The sequence below is a fragment of the Glycine soja genome, chromosome 18, assembly GCF_004193775.1.
Source record: "Glycine soja cultivar W05 chromosome 18, ASM419377v2, whole genome shotgun sequence".
NCBI lineage: Eukaryota > Viridiplantae > Streptophyta > Magnoliopsida > Fabales > Fabaceae > Glycine > Glycine soja.
Genome location: NC_041019.1, coordinates 48576416 through 48601762, shown reverse-complemented (window position 1 = coordinate 48601762; position 25347 = coordinate 48576416). Strand labels below are relative to the sequence as shown.

Genomic DNA, 25347 nt, shown 5'->3' with positions numbered 1-25347 from the left:
GATTAATTCCATTCTTGTGTTGTATGCTTTCATTTTGAGATGTTGACAGATGCGAAAGGGACCACTGAAAGAAGAAGGAACTGAAGCCATTGATAGTGTTGGAACACTCAGAACTTGTTTGAAAATTTATTTTTATTCTTGGTTTGCTTGGGGACAAGCAAAGTTTAATTTGGGGGATTTTGATAAGTGCTAAATAATTGTGAATTAATAGTAGTTAAATAGTCAAATTTTGGCTTAAAATTAATTATTTAGTAGTTATTTATAATTAAAAGTTGAAAAATTAATTAAATTGAATTTCTGGTTGCAGATACGAAAAATAAGGTTATAATAAGCAAAAAGGGCAACAGAAATGAAGAGAAAGAAGGAATTCTGAAGCAGGCCCAGCCCAACAGTGGCGCTAAGCGCGCGTCAGGCGCTAAGCGTGGCGTTAAGCACGAAGGAGCAGAAACCGTTACGCGCGCTAAGCCCAGCTAGGCGCCCAGTGCGCGATCCAACAGAAGCACAGGCTAAGCCTACAGGGCGCGCGATCTGAACGCGCTAAGCGCGAGGTGTCACACTGAGCGCGTCTATGAAGGCCCAAAAACCCACTTCAGCAACTATAAATAGAGAGTCAGTTCCAAGGAATCATCACCTCGTCTTAGAGCACTGTTCTCAGCACTCCAAGCCTGAGCTCTCCCTTCTTTCTTTATATTTTTTGTTTTTATTATCCCCATTCTTTCTTTCACCCCCAGTTGTAAGCCCTCAATGACCATGAGTGACTAATCCCCCAGCTAGGGCCTGGCAGGCTTAAAAAGCCAATGATGTACGGTGTGCTTCAAGAATTATCAATGCAAAGGGAATTTATTCCAAGTTTTTCTGTTCTAATTCTTTTCTTGTTATCTTGCATTTGTTCTTAAATTCTTTTGGGTTTTATTCGCTCGAGAGAGGGTATCTCCTAATAAGGATTTAAGAATTAATGCATGCATTAGTTTTAGGGGTTATACACTTGGGAAAGGGTAACACCTAATAGAACATCTTAAGAAAAGAATCCTTGGGTTAGCATTGCTAGGCATAGAATGATAACCCACTGCCCATGCATTTAGGCAACATCTAGAACTTAACCTTAATGCATTTTAATTATTGAATCTTCGCAAAGGCATTTGGGAGATAGGTAGTTAAAATAGGCTTGTCAAAGTGAGGCATCAGGGGCATGTAATTAACAGATGTGGGTAGAACTAATACCAGTGCATTGGTAATGAATATCATATTTACATGCATCGTAGGCCAATTGGGTTTGTCCGGTCTTGGCATTTTTATTAATTGTCTTTCCTTTTAAACTATTTGATTTGGTAATCACCCCTTATTTCTGCATTTATTTCTGTCTTTATGATTTTTACTCATACTTACAAATTGAGAAGTATTTAATAAAGTGCAATAAAGTCCCTGCGAAAATGATACTCGGACTTCCGAGTTATACTACTTGAGAGCGATTTGGTGCACTTGCCAAAGTCTCAACAGTAGTGCCAAAATCAAGTTGTGTCTCATTTTTTTTTTGTAAGGATTAACTTAGTGATAATGCATTTTTGTTTAAGTCTCGTATTTTGAGTAAGATGCTGTCACATTAGAAGTTTCAGAGCAATAGATAAATTATGTTTATTAATCAACATTATGCTTATTATTATATTTGTTGCAACTTTTGTTTTCTTTCCTATTTTTTAAGTTCTTATTGTAATGATAAAAAATGGAGAAAAATAAATATTAAATTATATATTTTACCTTTAAATGAAATAAAATTTAGGATCTGACAAATTAATCCAATGAAAACATACTAACATTTTGGTCAAATAGAAACTTCTTGGCATTTTAATTCAATCTATTTAGCAACTATGTTGACAATTGTTATTGTGACATTTTTGTCCATGTGTCACGTAGCTCTTTCATTAACGGTAATGGATGAATGAATTTGTCATACTTTTTTTTCAATTTCAAGGACTAAAATTTTAATTTCTATATTTCAAGGACGAATTTGTCAATACTCTACATATTCAATGACGAAAATGACTATTTATCAAAAGATAAGAAGAAATGAAACAAAAAATTAATATTTATGCGAAAGGTAAGAAGTAATTTATCCAAAAAGATAAGAAAATGACTATTTACCCAAAAGATAAGAATGAATGAAACAAAAAATAAGGAAGAGCTCTAGAGGTACCCAATGCCAATATCTTTTTCCCACATGTTTCAGTAGGTAAGTGCTTCTTCCCCATTGTCTCCTTCATCCCCTTTATTCATAGATGCTTTGTCTCATTTTTCCTCTTTTTTGTGAAGTCTCGGTTTTTATGGGTTTTTGGTGATTATGCATAATTAAGGAGTTTATTAGGTATATCAATCAGTTAGAAATATAATAGAAGTAATTTGGATTTGATTGGTATGCCTTGGAGTGTTTTGGGGTCCGAAATTGTTGCATATCTAGCATATTAATTTGCGACCATAGTGATTTGCAAATTTGTGTTCCCACTAAGTGAACTGAAAACTCGGTAAGCGAGAATCATGGGTTATAGGCAAAAAGGTTGGATCCAAGAGGGGGTAAATTGGATTACCAAAATCAAAACAGATTTCAATTTTCTTTAAAGCAATTTTGTTTGGAGATATTGAATAAATGAATTTATTAAACCTTCTTGAAATGTTAAAATGCCTACATGAACAAGATAATCATGAATAGTGATTGTGGTTAATCAAGAAAGATCAAAAGATAATGGTGATGAGAAGAAATATGCACAATTATTTTTTAGGTTGGTTCAATAATCAAAGTGATCTACATCTAATTTTTCAAACAACTTAATTTGAACCACCAAGAACGTGAATCAACTGATACGAGATTGTTTAAGCTAAAACTGTAATATCAAGTTCGAGTCTAAGGTATATAATTGATGCGTTAAATACTTAAATGGAGATTAACTTTGTTGTTAACAATAGCCTTATTCAGTTCAAATAGAATTGTCTCCAATAAAAAATACCTATGTGGTCTAGACTAAAAGAAAAACAACAACCTGAATTTAAGGTTCTTCTAAACAAAAACCAATTGTTCACAACACTTCTTCATGTGTAAATCCACTACACAAATGCATAAGTTCTTGAAACCCACAACAACTTTCACACACCCACCCTTGTAGCAACCCACTACAAGAACACTGTTTGAGTAATCCACTCAAAGAAACTTAGCAACATAGAAAGTTGAGTACGTAAAAGAACAATATCACCTCATATACGATGAATTACACAAATTGAGAGCACTTATCCTATTCTTCTAGCATTACACCTCGAAATCTCCTTAGAGATCCATTTCCAAAATCTTGTTTATGCGAAACGTTTTATAAATATCCTCATTGAGGCAAGGAATGCATAGAACAAGCCTATTTTTATTGGGATGAGGCTTGATCCTTTTACATATTGGGAAGATGAGTCCTTCCTATGGTCCTTAGCTTAAAACAAGGCTAACTGAGCTTCGGCCCCAAGTGAAGCAATCACACTATTGTAAAAAAAAATTCTTAAGGGTTTCCTAGACTATCAATTATAGAAAACCAACAGGATCTTGAAATTTATGGTTCTCACAAACAATCAATAAAGAATAATAGATAATGATGTGTACCTTTCTCCATAGGAACTTCTCTCTGGTGCACTTTGATTTCCTTGAAAAGGAGAGAAATAAGATTTCACTTCCTTTGACCTTTCTTTTCTGTCTCTCTCCGTTCGTGATGGCTATGGGTGAGAAAAGAGCACTTTCTGGTTAGGAAGGGGACCTTATTTCACGTTAGTGGGTATTAAGCTCCTTTTATAACCACTACTCCCATCAAGTAGCAGTTAACCTAGAAACTTCTCCTATTAAGCCCAATTACAATTTAGCCCTTAATCGTTAATTATTTACTTATTAGTCCTTACTAAGTCATATGCCTCTCACATGAGACATTAATTCTAACATTCTCCCACTTGGCTCATGTGACATTAATAAACATTATGGACTAAATAAATAAATAGATTAACTAACATAATGCACATTAAAAATTGACTAAATTGTTCTATACATTGGGTACATCATAATTTCATGATTAAGAATAGGAACCAATTCGAGTCATGGCGGTTGTACATCATCTAATCGACATAGTCCCTTCCATGTACTACAAATTAGTCTTCTCCTTAATATGACCATTAGTTAGGAGTACATAATTGGTCCAACATAATGTCTTCATTCAAGACAAAACCTGTTAACATTACTTTAATACAAACATGCATGTAAACATAGAGAACAGGTAATCAGAAACATATCATAATTGAGCTCAGAGTGTCAGCAAAATTACATAAGGTGAATTACACTTAATGATCATCAATAACAATAATGCCCATACTTTCAACATGTTCTATAAATGTCTTGGGCGGTAATCCCTTTGTCAAAGGGTCAGCTATCATAAGCTTTGTACTAATATGTTCTATTGACACTCTTTGTTTCTGAACTTCTTCTTTCACGGCAAAGTACTTCAATTCCATATGCTTAGCACCTGTAGAGTACTTGTTGTTCTTAGAAAAGAATACTGCTGCGGAGTTATCACAATACATTTTCAACGGCCTAGCAATACTATCGACAATTCCAAGCCCTGAAATAAAGTTCCGCAGCCAATTAGCCTGAATTGTAGCCTCAAAACATGCTACAAATTCTGCTTCCATGGTGGATGCAGCAACAATTGATTGTTTTGCACTCTTCCATGATATTGCTCCTCCGACTAAGAGAAATACAAAGCCAAGAGTGGATTTTCTTGTATCCACACATCCAGCAAAGTCTGAGTCTGAATATCCAATCACCTCTAGGTGATCAGACCTCTTATATGTAAGCATGTGGTCTTTTGTTCCCTATAAGTATCTCAGAACTTTCTTTGCAGCTTTCCAATGTTCCATTCCGGGATTACTTTGATATCTTCCCAACATTCCGGTTGTAAAGCTTATATCTGGTCGAGTGCAGGTCTGAGCATACATAATACTCCCAACAACTGATGCATATGGAATTGCTTCCATTTGCTTCCGTTCCAGATCATTTTTAGGACATTGTGCGAGACTAAATTTGTCTCCTTTCTGAATTGGAACGGGAGATGCTGAGCACTTTTCCATCCTAAATCTCTCTAGTACTTTATTGATATATGCTTTTTGAGACAAGCCTAACAATCCTTGTGATCTATTTCGGAATATTTCTATCCCTATCACATAGCTTGCCTCACCCATATCCTTCATTTCAAAGTTACTAGAAAGAAACTTCTTAGTCTCATGAAGAAGACCAAGATCATTAGTTGCGAGCAATATATCATCAACATACAGGATTAGAAACATAACCTTACTCCCACTGACCTTTAGATATACACACCGATCAACAGTGTTTTCCTTAAATCCAAAGGAAACAATGGTATCATTAAATTTCAAATACCATTGGCGGGAAGCTTGCTTAAGACCGTATATTGATTTCTTTAATTTGCACACCATGTGTTCCTTCCCTTCAACTGAGAATCCCATTGGTTGGTCCATATAAACATCCTCCTCTAAATCTCCATTCAAAAAGGCAGTTTTCACATCCATCTGATGTAGCTCAAAGTCATAATGGGCTACTAATGCCATGATAATCCTGAAAGAATCCTTTCGTGAGACTGGTGAAAACGTCTCTTTATAATCAATGCCATCTTTCTGAGTAAATCCCTTAGCAACAAGTCTAGCCTTGTAACGTTCAAGGTTGCCATGAGAGTCATGTTTAGTCTTGAAGACCCACTTACAACCAACTTTCTTACAACCCTTTGGTAATTCTACAAGGTCCCAAACACCATTATGTTCCATGGAATTTATCTCTTCTTTCATGGCATTTAACCACTTCTCAGAATTATCACAACTTACAGCTTGTGAAAATGAAACTGGATCGTTATCATTAATGCTTAAGTTTGTTTCTGTTTCATGTAAGTATACCACATAATCATTCGAAATAGCTGGTCTTCTTTCTCTTTGAGACTTCCTTAATGCTACTTCCTGTGGTTCTTCCACAATGAGTTCATTATGTATCATGGGCTCGTCATTGTGTTATACTTCTTCAGTATTGTTTGTAGCAATAACTGAAGTAGTAATCACCTTACTGCTAGAGGCAAAAGCTAAAGGGACTTGCAATCTAACTTCTTTAATTTCCACTTCTCGTGGAACTGTACTCCCACTGATTTCACCGTTTTCAATGAACCTTGCATTTCCAGTTTCGACAATTCTCGTACTATGATTAGGACAATAAAACATATACCCCTTTGACTTTTCTGGATAACCAATGAAATTTCCACTGATTGTTCTTGCATCCAATTTTCTTTCTTGTGGATTGTAAATTCTTATTTCTGCCTGACAACCCCAAACATGCAGGTGCCTCATACTAGGTGTCCTATTTGTCCACAGTTCAAAAGGTGTCTTTGGAACTGCCTTACTAGGAACCCTATTTAACAAATACATGGCAGTTTTCAAAGCATACATCCACAAAGATACGGGCAAGGTTGAATTGATTAACATACTCCTAACCATATCCATTAAAGTTCTGTTACGCCTTTCTGATACACCATTTTGTTGTGGCGTACCAGGCATTGTGTATTGCGCACAAATGCCTTGTTTCTGAAGGAGCTTAGCAAATGGACCTGGGTGTTGCCCAGTTTCATCATATCTTCCGTAATACTCAGCACCTCTATCAGATCTAATAATTTTCACCTTTCTGTCTAATTGTCTTTCTACTTCATTCAAGTAAATTTCCAAAGCATTCACTGCCTGAGATTTCTCATGCAGTAAGTAGACATAACCATAACGTGAATAATCATCAATAAAGGTGATAAATTATCTTTCCCTTCCGAAAGAACTAACATCAAAAGGTCCACAAATATCTGTATGCACAATTTCAAGAAGCTGAGTGCTTCTTGTAGCTCCTTTCTTTGTGTGTTTTGTTTGTTTTCCCTTGATACAATCCACACAAATATTTAGATCCGTAAAATCTAGATCAGGAAGAATTTCATTCTTTATTAATCTTTCTATCCTTTCTCTAGAAATGTGACCTAAACGTTTATGCCACAAGAAAGCAGATCGTTCATTCACTAAACTACGTTTAGTGCCAACATTATAGTGCAGAGTTAAAACAGTTTCAACATACAAACCATCCAATTTCAATTTATATAAACCATCACAAAGAACACCAGTACCAATGAGATGATTATACTTAAATAAACTGAAACATCCATTACCAAAATTAAAAGAGTATCCAGTAATATCAAGTTTAGATAATGAAACCAAATTCCTAGATAAACTAGGTACATAAAGAGTTTCCAGTAAATCTAAATGATGTCCAGTGTCGAGTTTTAAACGATAAGTCCCGACCGCTTCCACTGGAGCTTTCACTCTATTCCCCATGAAAACAAACTTCTCATTTGGGCTTATGGTCTGGATTGTAAGGAATCCCTGCATAGTATTAGAAACATGAGTTGTACATCCAGAATCAATCCACCATGTATTATGGGGAACTTCAGTTAAGTTTGATTCAAAACATACAAGAGCATTGAGCTCACCTTTCTTTTCGAACCAAGACTTACGCTTTGGGCAATCTTTCTGGAAGTGTCCAGATTTTCCACAAAAATGACAATTATTGTTGAACATTATTGAAGAATTGAAAGTTTATGTCTTATAATTAATGTGAATGTTTTGAAATTATTGGTAACAGTAAGTATGTATATGTTACATATTCCTTTGAATGTGTTTGAATGCAAAATACAAATAAATGTGAAAATTATTTTATGGCCTAGAATGGAATTAATGGAATGGTTATGAATTGTTAATAGCAATAAGTATGTGCAGGCCATATATATTTGGTTGGAATTAAATGTATGTTAAATTTGTTAGTCACCAAAGTGGCCAAATTTGTAAGGTTATTTAATTCCAAATTAATGATTATTTCAATTACTCATAGAATAATGGATGTTAAATTATATGACTGTTGGCTTATGGGTAATTGAAATTCATTGTTATAAGGCATTTATGGATCACCCAAAGGTTGATTAGTTGTTCTTATAATTAATGAATATTATTGTAGGCGATTTGTGTGTATCATTAGTTTTATTTATATACCCAAAGGAAATAGATACTACTAATTGGTGCATATTTAATTGTCAAATAATGTTAAAATTTTATTAGCATCATCATGTTTGTATGTTGTGTGTTGGTGTGTCACCCAAAGGAGAACATCAATATACATTGATTGTTATCTGAGTAAATTATATGTATGACTTGTGTTTCATGTACCAAAATGCTTATGTGAAGTTTTATTATAAAGTACCTGTTCCCAACTCATTGAATTCTCATGTATCATCTGTACCAATTTTTAATGGGCTTAACTTCTCTGACTAGAATGAGCAAGTCCAATTTCATCTCGGTGTTTTGGATCTTGATCTTGCTATATTGGAAGAGAAGCCTGCTACTATTACTGATGCTAGTAGCAATGAACAAAAAGCTCATTATAAAGCTTGGGAAAGATCTAAAAGACTCAGCCTAATGTTCATGAGAATGACTGTTGCAGACAGTATTAAGACAGCTCTCCCTAAAACCGATAGTGCTAAAGAGTTTATGGGGTTAGTGGGAGAGCGCTCTCAAACAGCTGATAAGTCTCTTGTTGGGACATTAATGAGTACACTAACCACCATGAAGTTTGATGGTTCGCGTACTATGCATGAACATGTCATTGAGATGACAAACATTGCAGCAAGACTTAAGACCTTGGGAATGGCTGTGAATGAGAACTTCCTTGTTCAGTTTATTCTAAACTCATTACCGTCTGAGTATGGTCCGTTTCAAATGAGCTATAATACCATGAAAGATAAATGGAATGTGCATGGATTTGCACAGGACTGTCCTTGATCTTTAATGGTCCTTTGCCTTTATCATGTTTCTTTACAAATCTTTTTCCAGCTCCTTGATTCCCTCGGTGGCTTACATAATGGATTGAGTGACTTCCTTGATTCTTAAGCCTCGTTTCTTCCTGAACTAACATACTATGCAATTCATGCACATTCCATTTATCTTTCATGGTATTATAGCTCATTTGAAACGGGCCATACTCAGACGGTAATGAGTTTAGAATAAACTGAACAAGGAAGTTCTCATTCACTGCCATTCCCAAGGTCTTAAGTCTTGCTACAATGTTTGTCATCTCAATGACATGTTCATGCATAGTGCGCGAACCATCAAACTTCATGGTGGTTAGTGTACTCATTAATGTCCTAATAAGAGACTTATTAGCTGTTTGAGAGCGCTCTCCCACTAACCCCATAAACTCTTTAGCACTATTGGTTTTAGGGAGAGCTGTCTTAATACTGTCTGCAACAGTCATTCTCATGAACATTAGGCTGAGTCTGTTAGATCTTTCCCAAGCTTTATAATGAGCTTTTTGTTCATTGCTACTAGCATCAGTAATAGTAGCAGGCTTCTCTTCCAATATAGCAAGATCAAGATCCAAAACACCGAGATAAAATTGGACTTGCTCATTCCAGTCAGAGAAGTTAAGCCCATTAAAAATTGGTACAGATGATACATGAGAATTCAATGAGTTGGGAACAGGTACTTTATAATAAAACTTCACATAAGCATTTTGGTACATGAAACACAAGTCATACATATAATTTACTCAGATAACAATCAATGTATATTGATGTTCTCCTTTGGGTGACACACCAACACACAACATACAAACATGATGATGCTAATAAAATTTTAACATTATTTGACAATTAAATATGCACCAATTAGTAGTATCTATTTCCTTTGGGTATATAAATAAAACTAATGATACACACAAATCGCCTACAATAATATTCATTAATTATAAGAACAACTAATCAACCTTTGGGCGATCCATAAATGCCTTATAACAATGAATTTCAATTACCCATAAGCCAACAGTCATATAAATTAACATCCATTATTCTATGAGTAATTGAAATAATCATTAATTTGGAATTAAATAACCTTACAAATTTGGCCACTTTGGTGACTAACAAATTTAACATACATTTAATTCCAATCAAATATATATGGTCTGCACATACTTATTGCTATTAACAATTCATAGCCATTCCATTAATTCCATTCTAGGCCATAAAATAATTTTCACATTTATTTGTATTTTGCATTCAAACACATTCAAAGGAATATGTAACATATACATACTTACTGTTACCAATAATTTCAAAACATTCACATTAATTATAAGACATAAACTTTCAATCCTTCAATAATGTTCAACAATAACATTCGAAAGAAAAAGAAGGCAGGTGGGATTGCAAATAACAAACAAAGATTGCAAATAGCAATTTTCATAATATTCATTCATCCTGCAAGATATTTGGTACGCTTACGTTTTCCTTTTTGAAAGCATTATAATTAAAAGCAATCCTAGCGCAGCTTCTAAAAAAATATAGGAATTAAAGATAACCTATTGTTACAGCCACGCAACTTTTCAAAATAAAACAATTCGCGATCGCAGATTTTTTTTTTTTTTTTTTTTTGCTTTTCATTCCCTTTCTCCAAAATGTAATTTTCAAAAATTCTACAGCTTTCATGGCTTTCCTTCTCATGAAATTTTATATATCTAGAATTTCATACTTTGCAGTAGAAAATATAATTAACACGAAAGGCACGTTATCAAAACATGTAATTGAAAATACATGTAATATAAATTAAAAATCCCTAAATTTCATAATTAGGGTTTATGCATAATTGGGAGAAATTAAATCATTCTTGAAGAATCATAAATTTCATAACACATGCTCTGATACCACATGTAAAAAAAATTCTTAAAGGTTTCCTAGACTATCAATTATAGAAAACCAATAGGATCTTGAAATTTATGGTTCTCACAAACAATCAATAAAGAATAATAGATAATAATGTGTACCTTTCTCCATAGGAACTTCTCTCTGGTGCACTTTGATTTCCTTGAAAAGGAGAGAAATAAGATTTCACTTCCTTTGGCCTTTTTTTTCTGTCTCTCTCCGTTCGTGATGGCTATGGGTGAGAAAAGAGCACTTTCTGGTCAGGAAGGGGACCTTATTTCACGTTAGTGGGTATTAAGCCCCTTTTATAACCACTACTCCCATCAAGTAACAGTTAACTTAGAAACTTCTCCTATTAAGCCTAATTACAATTTAGCACTTAATCGTTAATTATTTATTTATTAGTCTCTACTAAGTCATATGCCTCTCACATGAGACATTAATTCTAAGAATTATCGGTTGCAAGTCTTATCTTACACTGTGTTGGGTGTGAAGGAATGAAAAGAAATATTGAATGTGTGAGGATGCAGGAAAAGGAATGAATTCCAAAATGGACAAAAGATAGTGAAAAGTGATATTGTTTAGGAAATAGATTAAATATTTGAACTAAAGTGGTTAAATAGGTAAGAAAAGAAAAAAAAAAAGCATTTATAAAATTCCCATTTTAATCCAATTAAAAAGAATGTATTCCTCTTTTTGTCTACAAATTTTTTAAAAAAAAATAAATTTAACAACAAGCGTACAAGGAATAATCAATTATATGTCTTTGATTACCTTTTAAAAAATACAAGGCATAATCGATTTTCATGTAAGTATAATTGATGAAGCTAAGCATAATCGATTATGCTTACATGTAAAATCGATGTTAGTTTACTAAAACGATTATGCTTACATGCAAAATCGATGTTAGTTTACTAAAACGATTATGCTAGCAAAATCGATATTGCCTTTCTCAAATACAAAGCTGAACGAACTTCACGCTGCCATTTCAAGGGTATGTTTTGGAAAGCCAAAAAACCTTTGTTGTTTTACTCTAGTTACACTGCCTTTTACCTCATTTTTTAGGTGAAAGTGTGATGCAGTGGTCCAAGTAAATTTTGAATTTTCATCCCAAATACAGCTGAAACAAACATAAAGGGGCTTTCACTTTCACCTTCTTTCAGTAGTGAAACACTTTCACCCCCAACACTTTCATTGCAAATGAACATAATGCCTAAGGTGACATTGAACCTGGAATGTATTTACTCACATACACATGCTTTATCTAGTATAGTATCTTTTGAATCTGGCTTATTTCTAAACTAAATACCGTAAGCTCTTCTTTGCCACCCACAAGGAGAGGTTTAGCAGTTGGGTTCATAGTCTCTCTCAAAGGACATATGTAATATGTTGTCAATCATATTCATTGTTTTTAGGCAAATGCTAATCGGTGTCATTAGCTCATTGGTTAAGAAATTAAGAGAAATTTTTTTTATTAGGATTGTTCATGACATTTTTTTACAGTCTCTTAAGTTTCTTATGATTTTCATAATAAATATTTTTTTAGTTCGTTAACCAATGTGCTTATAAGGACATTGATTAGCGAGACCCTTGATTTTATACAACTTGTTGCCAAACAAACCAAGCATTTTAGTAGTTTATGTTTTCTAATATTTAACATGAGGACTTTCAATAACGTCTAGCCATATGCAGACAATTGGTGAGGCCTCTGCGGGTGTGACACAAGAGGTTGATGGGTTAACTAATCTTGGTATTTGACAAGAGGTTGTTGGCAATAAGAATCGGATACCATAGATTTGTCTGCAAACTTCCATCATAGTGTTTCATCCTTGACTCGAGTGTCTTGAGCTCCTTCATTGATCAGTGGCACGTCTAATGAGAAAGAAGCAAGAGTTGAGTAGAAGGTTGAGAATGTTGAGGAAAGGAAAACTTCCCTGTAGTAGCACATGCATGCTATGACAACTTTGAAGTGCAAATTGGTCCTTGGATGATTACGAGGATTGACCATAGATATTTTTGTTCATTTTATTTATTTCTCTCGTATATTTTTACTATTGTATTAAATAAAAGGATCAGTGTATTATTATGATAATCATATTTATTTATATATTATTATTATTATTATTCAAATTATGGCTTTGTTGTGTTTTTTTATAATTTTAACTTATATGTCAGGTTCTGTAATATATCAATAATAAATAAAGTTTTTTTTAATATTTTTTTTCACTTATCATTTTACTAATATGTTTGATCTTTTTATATTTTAAAAGATTCATACAGGACAACGCTAACTCTAGGCTCCTAAAATTAGTGTAGACTTTTTAATGGTTAATCTTTTTAACCTTTTTTAAAATAGTCACAATTTTTTACTTTAGCGCTGGCGATCTCATAATCAACGCTAAAGTGTAGCTTCAACTAAAATTGTGTAAAACACTAAGTTAATACATAACGTTAAAGTTGTATTTAGTATCAGCTCTAGTCGGCTAAATTCAATTGAAGGTAAATTTTCTTTTGCTAGTTAACGCTCTAAAATTTTAAGGAGCATTTTAGTGACTCACACATTAAAATTACTTTTAAATTAGTTTGCACTTAAAGGTTGTTATTAACAAGTGACAACTAACACGTACTTTATTAGTGACCAAGGTTGTCACGTGATCAATAAGAGGGTTCTTGATACTTAGTTTATCGTATAAAAAAATTATATTTGCGACCAAAACCCTTGTATCATTTTTACACTATTTTATTCAAATAATTAGGATAAATTTATAATATAATATACACTTGTCTGCATGTATATCACACTAGTCATCATTTACATACACATGCGGAACTCCCATGAAATGTAGCGAAATGCTCCTGTCGTCCTTTAAGAAACACACAATTTGAGATAACCATCGTTCCATCAATGAATCTGATCAATTTAATATTAATATCATATGAATAAATTATTTATAAACCTAAAAATAAATAAATAATTTGATATTGTACTTGGCACTTGGCAGGCAATTGCCACAGTGACAGATAGTCAGTAACCCAAAAGAAAGGAAGAAACACAGGCTGCAGCCATATATTGATATTGTGTGGTCAATTTCCAATTTCAGAATAATTTAACAATAATAATGGAGCCATCAGCCACAATTAATGCACCCCAGAAATCAAATGTAGAGAGAGATAGAATAGGAGCAGAAAAGAGGCCTGAAAATTCAATTGAATAATGCCATAGAACTTACTAAAAATATATTGTACACAAATCAAAGATACCACTTTTTTCTCTCATATATCATCCATCTTTTTCCTATTTTCATTTTTTCAATATATATTCAACGAAGGAAAAAGTTTAAGTATACATAAATTCTGAACATAGAAATTTTGCCGATCCAGACTTTAATGGCTCAAATATCTTCCATTGGTTGATAAAATGATCTATTAAATATCCATCTACTGATTTAACTTGAGTAAAGGGCCTCCAATGCACACTTTATATGAAAAATGACAGAATTTTTATTATCTACAAAACGCGCTAACGACTTAGTCTAAATTGAGATTTTTCTTTCTTTCTTATATATAAAAAAAGTTTTATATCATTTAAGAATCCAACTCAAAATTAATTTATAAATATTTTTCTTCATTAATACACTAAGACATTTTTTAAAGACAAAATCATAACAAAACCGTGAACACCTACCCGGATTATATCTAATTTGATGAGCTTAACCTTTTTTGTGTGTGAATAAATGTGGTAAAAGGTAGAGACACCTTCAATCCTACTTAGCGTGGTGTCAATAGCATGCTGGGATTTGTCAATAGAAGTCTACCCAAAGAATTATTGTACATGCTCAAACAGTAAGTAGTTCCAGCCAATTACAATTACTCAACTAGTTTTTAGGTGTGAAGAGTTTTTTCTTGAGAGAGTTGTCCACCAACCAAACAAATTGATCTTAGAGTGCGTTTTGATAGAGAATTTTAACTAAGAAAAGTAATTTATTAGAGAATTTGAATTTCTGTATTTTAGAATTCATTGTTTGGATGCTTTTTATAAAAAATTTAAAATTTTAGAATTTTAAAATAGAATTTTAAACAACTAAAAATCTGAAATTTTAATTTCTTCCTAAAAGTAATCTTATCTTCTCTTTTTTTTTCATCCATTCTTTTCATCCTTATAATTTTAATTTTTTTTATCCAAACACAAAATTTTGAAAATAAAAGAATTTCAATTGAAGTATTTAAAATTCTTAGAATTTAAAATTTCTCAAAATTTTAAATTTCTGAAAATTTAAACTCACCCATGATAAAGATGAGAACCAGATCCTTTTAAGTCTTTAACCACTTGTGCTAATTTGTGTTAATTCACATTGATATGTGATGAGTTTAACGATGCAACAAACTTGAGGTATATATATAATTAAAGTTTTAGAACTATATGAGTATTTATTACAAGCAATTTTTAAAAAAAAAAGTATTTCCTAATCAGAAGTGGACAAAAGAAAGGGTGGGTAGACCCCTGTACTGCACGGGATGATATCAAGAGCATCTATCTCGTGTAAATGCTAACTTATCGCCCACTTGCTCCCCAACTTGCATAAACCGACGACGAATCGGTGATTATTCAAACCAACCAACCCATACTGCACGACATTTCTTTTCTTTAGTTTTGCTTCGTTTTTTATTTGATATCCCTTTCCATTGATTTAAATAAAAACCATTGTGGCTCAAACTTATTCAAAAATATAATACTCCTTATGCTGCAACTTGCATGTCTCTTTTCTTTCTTTGTGCAAATTATATATTGTCATGGACTTGGCTTGGAACTTGGGGACTATACATCTTTGAAAAGCCCAAAAAAGTCACGATACAGCCGAATCCAGCTAGATATAGCTATCTACTATTCATTTTTTTTTCTTCTACCAATCTAATTCAATGTAATTAGCTTGCTTATTTATAATATATGCTTAGCCCAACTTGAACTTTAATATTGAGCAAGATAAAATAAAGAAATTTTTTGGGTACAGGTTTCATTTACTTCTTTATCAAGGTATAAAAGAATTCAGATAACTACTCCTAAGAAAGGTTTTGGAAAAACAATTTATAAAGGTACAAAAGAATTCAAAGTAAAGAAATTACTCTGTCAAATAGATGGTAACTTAGAAGATAATTTTTAAAAAGATATTCTACTATTTTTTTTTAGATAAGAGATATTCTAGTTTGTTTTCTTTTCAATTTCTTTTCTACTTTTTTATTTACCTATCTATCAAGATATAAAACTTCAAACAAATAGAATAGACCCATTGTTATAACTTTTCAATTTTTTTTTTTACTAACAATAATCACACATTATAGTAAGATTATTCTTTGATGGTAAGAATTAAAAAACACCGGTAATGTCTTACCAAAGATAAAAAAAATAATATAAATTTTCAAATTTTATCCTATAGCAAGCATTTATGTTCACATCTTTCCCTTTTATAAATTCACATTAATGGAAGAAAAAAAAATCATCTGTGACAAATGGGATCCGTGCACAATTTTACCAAAACAAGTCAGAAAGTGAAAGCACGAACAGAACCCATACCGCAAGTTGCATCGCCCCACAACTAGCCCTCGTCACATTCGCCTTAACTTCTGGGAAGGTCAATTCAAATGCTCTGCATTTCATGTGGAAACTTGTAACTCACATCACCACCACCTCCTAAGTTATACAACCACTACCTTACAACAATATCAATTCAAAAACCATACAATCTCGTGATTCAAACAATTTTTCAAGAACATAGCCAGTGCCATTCTCATCCCCTCTCAATAATTATATTGTGCACCATAAATTACAATGTGGTTCTAATTTTATAAAGATTAGAGAAAAGACAGACACCTCAATCTATCTGTATTTTAAATTTTTTTGAAAGTGAACTTGTTTTGTAGATAATAATTAATACCATTTGTTTTATTAATGTAACTCATATAAGAGATTGAGAATTGAAATAATTAAAATAAAAGAATGGGATGATTTGTGAAAAAAACGAAGATCATGTATTAAAGAAATGAACTACTTCCTACCAACATCATAATCAATACCATCAGAAGAAAAAAAAATGAGAGAGTGAGGAGCTACAAAATGTAGCAATTCAAAAGTAGAATTAGACACAGAACATGTAAACTAAAATTATTGATTAAAGATTATAAACAAACATTTCTACAATTTGTATTGACCAGATGGAAAATTACTACAATGAGAACAAAGGTTACACCAACATTACATAAAATCCTTGTTTCATGTTCACTTTCTCAACAAAGAGAAACAACAAAATGAATCACACAAGGGTAAAATTAAGAGACTTTTTCTTTTCTCTTCTCTCAGGCAACAAACTCACAATTAACCTTGTGATAATAATCCAAAAGTATACAACAACTAATGGCTAAATTAAAAAAAAGGTAAAAAGAAAGATACGAACAGTGTTTTTTTGAAGTCATCGTTGATGAAGTTTGGTTAGGTTTTCGGCGAATTTGGCGAGAGATTGGAGGTTGCAGCGGAGGATGGTGTCGACGAAGACGCGCGTGTCCTCGGTGGTGTTGCCGGGGGGGACGTCGACGACGTAGGACTCGACGACGACGGTGCCGGCGGCGGAGCGGGGGTGGAGAGTGGTGACAGAGCGGTAGTTGAAGAGGCGGTGGTCGCCGCCGACCATGCTGAAGCCGATAACGTGGCGCTCGTCGTCGAGGACGTCGAGGCGCTCGGTGCTGACGGCGGCGGGGAGGCCGGAGATGACGTGGACCTCGCGGAGGGTCCCGACGTCGCCGTCGCCGAGGATGACGTGGCAGCTCTTGACGAAGTGCTTGTAGGCCTGCGGGTTGTCGAAGCGCCGCACGACGGACCAGACGGTGGAGACAGGGGCGGCGATCTCCTGGACCACGGCGGAGCAACACTGCTGCGGGGACACCACGTGGGTGTGGTGCCGGGCCACCGCGTCGGGAACAATAGTGGAAGGATTGTTGGGTAACATTTTATGATTTGTTGTATGAATAATAACAATGAATGAATGGTTTGGTGTGTATTGAGAGAAAGAAAGAGAGGGAGAAGTTAAGTGAAGTTGGAGGGACCAGAGCTACAGAACAGGTTTTAGTTACTTTTGTAGTTATTGGATTATTATTTATATAATGCTATATGGGCAAGTTGTAGGGGGAGATGAGATAGATTCAAGAGGGTGGGCAAGTTGTAGGGGAAGACCAGATAGATAGAGAAAGGTTCAAGAGGGTCAAACTATATCAAAGGTGATTGGAGTAACCAAGTTCATGTGAGATCCTAGGCTTTTTTATAGATATGGGTTTTTTTTTAAAAAAATTACAAAAATGAATAACTTTATTTTAAAACACGATTTCATATAAAAAAAATTGATATTTTAAAAAGAATTATTTAAAAAAAATACTGAAAAATCGTGTTTTAAAAGACTACTTCAAGTATTTTATATATATATATATATATATATATATATATATATATATATATATATATTTTTATAAAAGTTGTATCATCTATGTGGTTATTTAAAGGTGAAAGTCTTCATGCTGAAGTGATTGCTATTGTATATTTTTTTCCGCAACTGTTGTCCAAAATGTTTGACACGCGGAAGGTGTTTTTTAGTTTTGGCAAATAAATTCTTGCAGAGCTCAAGCATTAGCACAGGAAAACATCATTCTTGGCCATGTGGATGTAATGGAAGATGAATGTTCATTGTCTTAATATTAGATTATCCCCTGGTGGGCTGGTTAGCCATAAATTTCTTTAGAGTACACAGATGTCAAAATAATAACCATACTTTTAGAATCGTGTGCTTTTTTATGTTTGAAAGGTTGGAGTTGGAGCAATCCTGATCCCAATTGCATGCTGGACAATAAATAAAAAGTACCTAAAATTAAGGACATATTCATAATTGATGATCAAATGTCAAGAATTTGAAAACTAAACACACGTCAATAACAACAAATGTTGAAGAATCAAACAAAGTTCAAGCCTCTAAGACTTAAAGTCAATAACAACAAATATCAAAGAATCAAATAAGTTTAAGCCTCTAGGACTTAAAGCAACTAAATATCAGATTCAAAATAAAAGAATTTTCTTAATAGTTTCTACTTTCTAGAATGGGATTTCTGATTGGATTAAATGATGAAGGATGTGAAATCAAGAAGGATTTTCACTCATGTACAGAATAGTGGCTGAGATAGCTGCAATTTCATGCAAAAGTGGCCATAATTGTACTGCTACGACCGTGACACAAAACTGCTCCACAGCAGGAGGCCACAATCCAATTAAACTATAGTGGCACTATCATTTGGGTTGACTACTATGCTATAAACCACTTGAAAAACATGACGGTGATACTTCTAATAATGTTGAAGAATATGTATTTTCTTTTTGCTGGATACTTAAAAGTTGATACTATATTATCTGCTTATCATTTGTGAATGCTTTTATGCATGTCATTATTTATTGAGGCTGTAACTAAAGTTATCCTATGACTTGTACTTCAGCATAAAGCTTTTTTACATTGAGGAACTTGAAGAGCAGATGAAGAAACTTCATGAAGATCGTGCATCAGCCATTTTTGAAAGAAGAACCACTAACAATGATGATGAAATGATTGAGGTGGAAGCAGCTGTAAAAGCTGCAATGTCAGTTTTAGACAAGAAAGGTAACAATATGGAGGCTGCCAAATCTGCTGCTCAGGAAGCATTTGCTGCTGTAAGAAAACAAAAAGATCTGCCAGTGAAGTTAGATGAATTTGGTAGAGATTTAAATATTGAGAAACAGATGCAAATGAAAGTGAGGGCTGAGGCTCGTCAACGCAAGAGGTCACAAGCATTTAATTCTAATAAGCTGGCATACATGGAACTGGATGATCCTAAAATAGAGGGTGAATCAAACACTGATGAGAGTGATAGTGAGAGTCAAGCATATCAGTCACAGCGTGATTTGGTGCAGTGGGCTGCTGATGAGATTTTCAGTGAAGCTTCTGAGGAATATGGCCAATTATCCTTTGTCAAAAGAAGAATGGAAGAATGGAAAAGAGAGTATTCATCAAGCTATAAAGATGCTTATATGTCATTGAATCTTCCACTGGTTTTCTCTCCATATGTAAGATTGGAACTTCTGAGGTGGGACCCACTTCACAAGGGTCTAGATTTTCAAGAGATGAAATGGTATTGAACTATTCCCCTGTGTGTTACTATTCTTTCTGGAAACTTTTTAGATGCATTATAGGGGGTTGCAGCCTTGTTTTTATTAGCCACTTAATTGCACTTCTTAGCTTGATTAGTAAAGATGCATATTATGTGAGTATCTCTTTCCTTTCATCAATTTATTACGTGTGGAGTTTTTTTTCTCTCTTTATATTCAGGTATAAATTATTGTTCACTTATGGTTTGCCTGAAGATGGAAAAGATTTTGTTCAAGATGATGGAGATGCTGACCTTGAACTTGTCCCGAACTTGGTGGCAAAGGTTGCACTTCCTATTCTGCACTACGAAATTTCCGGTTGCTGGGACATGCTTGGTCAACAGGAAACAGTGAATGCTATTGCTGCTACAAAATTGATTGTGCAACAAGTATCTCATGAAAGTGAAGCTCTTGCTGATTATAATTTTCTTATTTTACACCCACAATGAATTTACTCGTAGGTGTTGGTTCATTTTCTCTTTTTGGTTACTTCGAGTTCTTTCTTGAATAAAATTAGAGGTATTTGATAGTTAATATTTAGCTTGTTTTTCAAATTCTCCTATTTTTTATATGTGGGACACCTTCAACATAAATCTTTGGGAAGGTGATGATCTTCAAAACTTCAAATATGATATTCTTCCCTGCTGATCAATCAATCCATTGCCATTGGGATAAGACATGATTGTAGCAAATAAGCCGAATTTTCGTTGGTTTTGAAGCAGAAACACTACATTGGAACTGCTCAGAAACTGACTATAAATGTATAAGGAATGTGCTATATGTGATAAAACATTTTGCTTCTGTTGTGAGATATCAGACTTTAAATTTTGATACTTAATGCTAAAATACTATGGTTGTTGTATCACATTACCAGCTGAGATTTCCCTTTGATAACAAATTTTTAATGCATTATTTTTTATTTTGGTTGTTGTTGAATAGAGAGTTGGCTATAAGCAAAAGTACATAGGTGAGTGAGACATTGGCCATGAGCCCAGGATTAGAGGTCAATTCTCAGCATTGGAAGATTAATCAGATGTGGGCCGTGGGGGACATGAGACTAACTAAGAATTGGGCATTGTGAGTAAATATTTTTGAGGAAGAACATGTAGTGTGAAACTATGAATCTAGTAAGGAAATTTAGGTTGTGAATGAACAGAGGAATAGAAACGCTTTGTAACGTGGGTATATGTAGATACCATATTGTGAGATTGTGTTTCTTGAGTTGTGAGAGATGCACCACCTTATGAAAATGCTGTTAATTTGATTAACTAAGTTAGAAGTAGAGTGTCACAGTAAGCCATAATGAGTTAATAGTATGTAATTATCTCAATGCATACTTAAAGTTAGATTTGGTACTGACATGTGTTCATTTTTCTTTACTGGAAATTTTGAGCTTCATTGAATATGGGCAAAATGTGTTGGCTTGTTAATGACTTATGATTTTTTATAATTCTTCCTGCTTTAGGCAATGCTCAGAATTGATTTATGCTCTTGCTGATGAAAGAAATGTTTCCGATTGATTATACTACAAATGTTGAAGAAAACATTTCATTGCTTATGTTTTATCTTAACACCTTTTCCATTGTTGATTAATCACCGTCAACCAGTATTGAAGGGGGAACCAAATGGTTTGTATCTACTATCTATAACATTTCAATGTCTTGCTCAAACATTTGTACAAATATGGTGGTAGTCTAGTGTAAACAGGGACATTGCACTGCTTTTCCAGAAACTACTTTTGCTGAAAAACAATTAGATAAACTGAGAAGGACTCCAAAACATTCTGAACTGGAATTAATGTAAAAAACATGCATTGTAAGATATGCATTGTCATGTATGACCAAATCATCTTGTACAGAAATCTTTTGGATTTTTACGTTTGATCTTTAGTGCATACAAATTACATATTTGAATTTCACCAAAAAAAAATAATAATTACATATTTGAATAGCATCCCACTTTTATGAATCTTAAAAATCTGTTAAGTCCCTATAAAGATGATTTATACATTCTTCATACAGGGAACGAAGACCAAGGTACTTTATGGGTAAAAGTGACCGTGGTTTCATCTGGGGTATCAAAGCTCCATTTCACAGCTGGCATGAAGAAAACTAGGAAAATGGAAGAAGCATATAACGTTTCTATAGATGGTATAACCGTGGATAAATTCTAATATTAACATCCTTTTGTTAAAAATAGTTTGACAATCAGAAATATAAATTGTCTGATCTTGTGGACCATTTTATTCTATTAGATATCTGTGCAGTGAAGTTGGTATTCGGTGGACCTCCTTCTGGGTCCTTGTTAGTGATGTAGTTTCAGATTTTGCTGCGTGGGTTTATTATTTTTTTTCCCTGATGTCACGTAGCATTATTCAATATTGGAATATGTGGGCAAGTAAACAACAATATTCACAGTATTCTTTGGTTCATCAGTCAAGGATTTTGATTCTACACTGTTATTATTTATTAGAGGCTGCTGTTAATTGCGTAGAGAATGATTACTACGAAATACATTGGTCGTTTTCGGTAATGTCAAAGTCTGCCTAGAATTGTATTTGTAAAAGTGTTTTGTGAAACGTCGTTGGCAACGATTGCTGACAGCATGTGGAGTAATATACCATTAATCCATAATTAATTAAAAATACTGCAAAAATGAAAAAATATAGAAAAATGCACCAGCCGGGAATCGAACCCGGGTCTGTACCGTGGCAGGGTACTATTCTACCACTAGACCACTGGTGCTTCTTTTGTTGAAGTTGGATAATGATAAGTTTTAATAAGCTCAAAATCAGCTATGCAACTTTTTTTTTGGTGAACTGCATTGGAACTGAGGACTAAAAGCCTCAAGGGAAGGAAACATGAGCTAAATCAGCTCTAAGTTAATTAAGAATACAAGAAGGAGCAAATTCATGAACTTTAAATTGAACAAAAGCCTCCATAGCTACCTTTGCAAGTTTATCTGCAACTTGATTTGCTTATCTGAAAACGTGATTTCAAGTGACATGCCCATTATGAATCTCTTTAATAATTCTATGAGAAGGATGCAATTTGCAACAATTCATAGTCAAAAGCTTCATGCATTAAGAGAATCTGAATCAACATGAATTCTCCTAAAGCCCTTGGACCAAGCCAATTTAATCCCGAACAAGATGGCCGATAGTTCAACATTAAGCGTAGTACCACCATTAAGCTTGGCACAAAACCGCAGATAAAGGCACCATAATGATCATGAAGGGCACCGCCACTACCAGAATTAATAACAGCTCCATCACTGATAGGGAGCATGACTACATGCAACACTACCCACGACCCAGGAGAGAGACACACACACCCATGTATCTGCATGACTATGTGTAACATTAGGATAGTGCGATTATTATAGTGAGAGTGCGGTTATATTCAGTCTTAAGTTTGTTATTTCCTTTCTTCCTCCTGGAGACTGTTCTTAGTCTGGAACTTAAGGAAACCACCGCTAACAATCACAATTCAAGACAATCTCGCCCTCTTGAGCACACTTCCAGCTAATACTAGGAGGAACATCAATCGTGGATGATTGTACCAAGAGCTTCTTAAACATAAAGCAACTATGAGCATGAGTCAAGTTGCAGGCCTTATTTATCACTTCCACCACTGGCCAGTTCTCAAATATAATATTGAGGATGATTCCAAATAATAAATTCCACTGCACTCCATGCACCAAATGGTATTTGGACAAGTTCTCCAACATCCATTGCTCCCAATTATCACAAACATAAAAATTACCTCCAGACTCAACCCGAATAAAGAATTGCCATAAGAGTTTAATTTCTTGGCAAACCCTAAACAAATGAAGCAAGGACTCTACACTGTTTTGACACCCTTCACAAATATCAGACACATACACTAAACCCCATCCTAGTTTGCCTCTCATTAGTCAAAACTTTCTCATGGCCTAACTTCCACAGAAAACTACCAATTCTTGCTGCTGCTGGCCAATTGCTAATATATATTTAAACAACGGTTTATCAGGAATATCATATATATGCATATTTCATTGTAAAGTTCCCATCACTAGTAACATTCCACTCCACTGCATCTCTACATGGTTCCAAACTGGGAGCCACAATATCAATTACATTTCGTGTGACCTCAAAAGCTAAAAAATCCTTGAATTTGTTTACCCTCTTCATTCTATCCTGATCAAGAAAACTAGCCACCATACAATCGAGCTCAAATTCTAGAATAGGGGAAGTAGAGTTACTCAAGAGAGGGCCACAACCAGAAACCAATTATGTCGCCAAAAATTAACCTGAGTTGGAAAGTACTCCTAGATGCTCTTTTATGTAAAATGGGAACACCTAAGTACTTTCCCAAATCACGAGTCCACTGAATCCCAATCTTATCACTAAGCTGCTGTTGGACATTTATTCCAACATTTTTCGTGGGCTAATGGTTGGACAGGCTAAAACGGAACCGATTGATTCGCTTTGTAAATGAGTAATGTTAGGCAAAGTTGTTTTTAGATCAATACTTCTCATCTGAATTTAAATATAAACAAATTTAGTTAACTTACGTGGAGATTAAGAAAGTTACATAATATCATTTAATTATTTAATTATTTTAATGATACTCAAAAAATAATTTTTTTTTAAAGTGTGATTCATTCGAACTTGATATTAAGAATAAAAATAAGTCATTAAAATTGTAATTACAATTAATTGAAGGTTATTTTTAAAATTATATCATAAATTAAAAATAAATTAGTTAAAATTTACTTTTATTTGAATCCAAAAATATTTTTGTTTTTGTTTATATTTAGGCTCAATGGAAGTATATTATACTTCCTCCATCTCAAAATAATAATAATTTTATATAATTAGTTTTATTTCATCATTAATTCATTTATAATTTTATTTTTTTATCATTAATATTGTAAGATATATAAGTTTAAAAAAATAATATTAGATTGAAAAATTGAAATGATAATCATTTTAACACAATTTATTTTTCTTGCACTATAATTATAATGGTACCAAAAGATCAAATGTTAAAAGTACTACCTAAAGAAACACGAATACCTGTTCAAAGCATTAAACACCCCGCCTATATATCTATGTGAACATAAATGTTGCATAACCGATTGATTACAAAGGATATACGATCTAAGGAGTTATTGCTTTTCATATTATATGATATTTAAGGTTTTGACAGAAGTATTAATTAATTCGTTAAATTTCATAGAAAACATTAGTCTTTTATTGATGACTCATTTAGTTTTCTTATACAGTATTTTAAGTAAGTATTGGTTAAAGGTAGTTAT

At 33.6% G+C, this 25347-nt stretch overlaps 2 protein-coding genes and 1 non-coding gene across 3 annotated transcripts; 1 reads left to right on the top strand and 2 right to left on the bottom strand.

The window, feature by feature from the left end:
* Positions 1-16222: 16222 nt before the first annotated feature.
* Positions 16223-18091, bottom strand: LOC114394948 (abscisic acid receptor PYL4-like). The gene is made up of 2 exons (XM_028356627.1): positions 17288-18091; positions 16223-16483 (listed from the first exon to the last, which is right to left on the bottom strand). The coding sequence occupies exon 1, from the start codon at positions 17834-17836 to the stop codon at positions 17303-17305; it is 534 nt and encodes a 177-aa protein (XP_028212428.1). The 5' UTR covers positions 17837-18091; the 3' UTR covers positions 16223-16483; positions 17288-17302.
* Positions 18092-19256: 1165 nt separating this feature from the next.
* Positions 19257-20815, top strand: LOC114394840 (transcriptional repressor ILP1-like). Its single transcript, XM_028356514.1, has 2 exons — positions 19257-20030; positions 20228-20815. Exons 1-2 carry the CDS (start codon positions 19399-19401, stop codon positions 20493-20495), a joined length of 900 nt encoding a protein of 299 aa, XP_028212315.1. The 5' UTR covers positions 19257-19398; the 3' UTR covers positions 20496-20815.
* A 1904-nt stretch (positions 20816-22719) lies between these two features.
* TRNAG-GCC lies at positions 22720-22790 on the bottom strand. The gene has a single exon. It is a non-coding gene; the product is annotated as a tRNA-Gly (tRNA).
* Positions 22791-25347: the final 2557 nt, after the last annotated feature.

What these genes read in the sequence shown, in the direction of transcription:
- LOC114394948 (XM_028356627.1), bottom strand. Translation starts at nt 17,836, where the DNA reads ATGTTACCCAACAATCCTTCCACTATTGTTCCCGACGCGGTGGCCCGG.
- LOC114394840 (XM_028356514.1), top strand. Translation starts at nt 19,399, where the DNA reads ATGAAGAAACTTCATGAAGATCGTGCATCAGCCATTTTTGAAAGAAGA. An exon ending in GATTTTCAAGAGATGAAATG is followed by an intron (nt 20,031 to 20,227) that starts GTATTGAACTAT and finishes CTTTATATTCAG; the next exon opens with GTATAAATTATTGTTCACTT.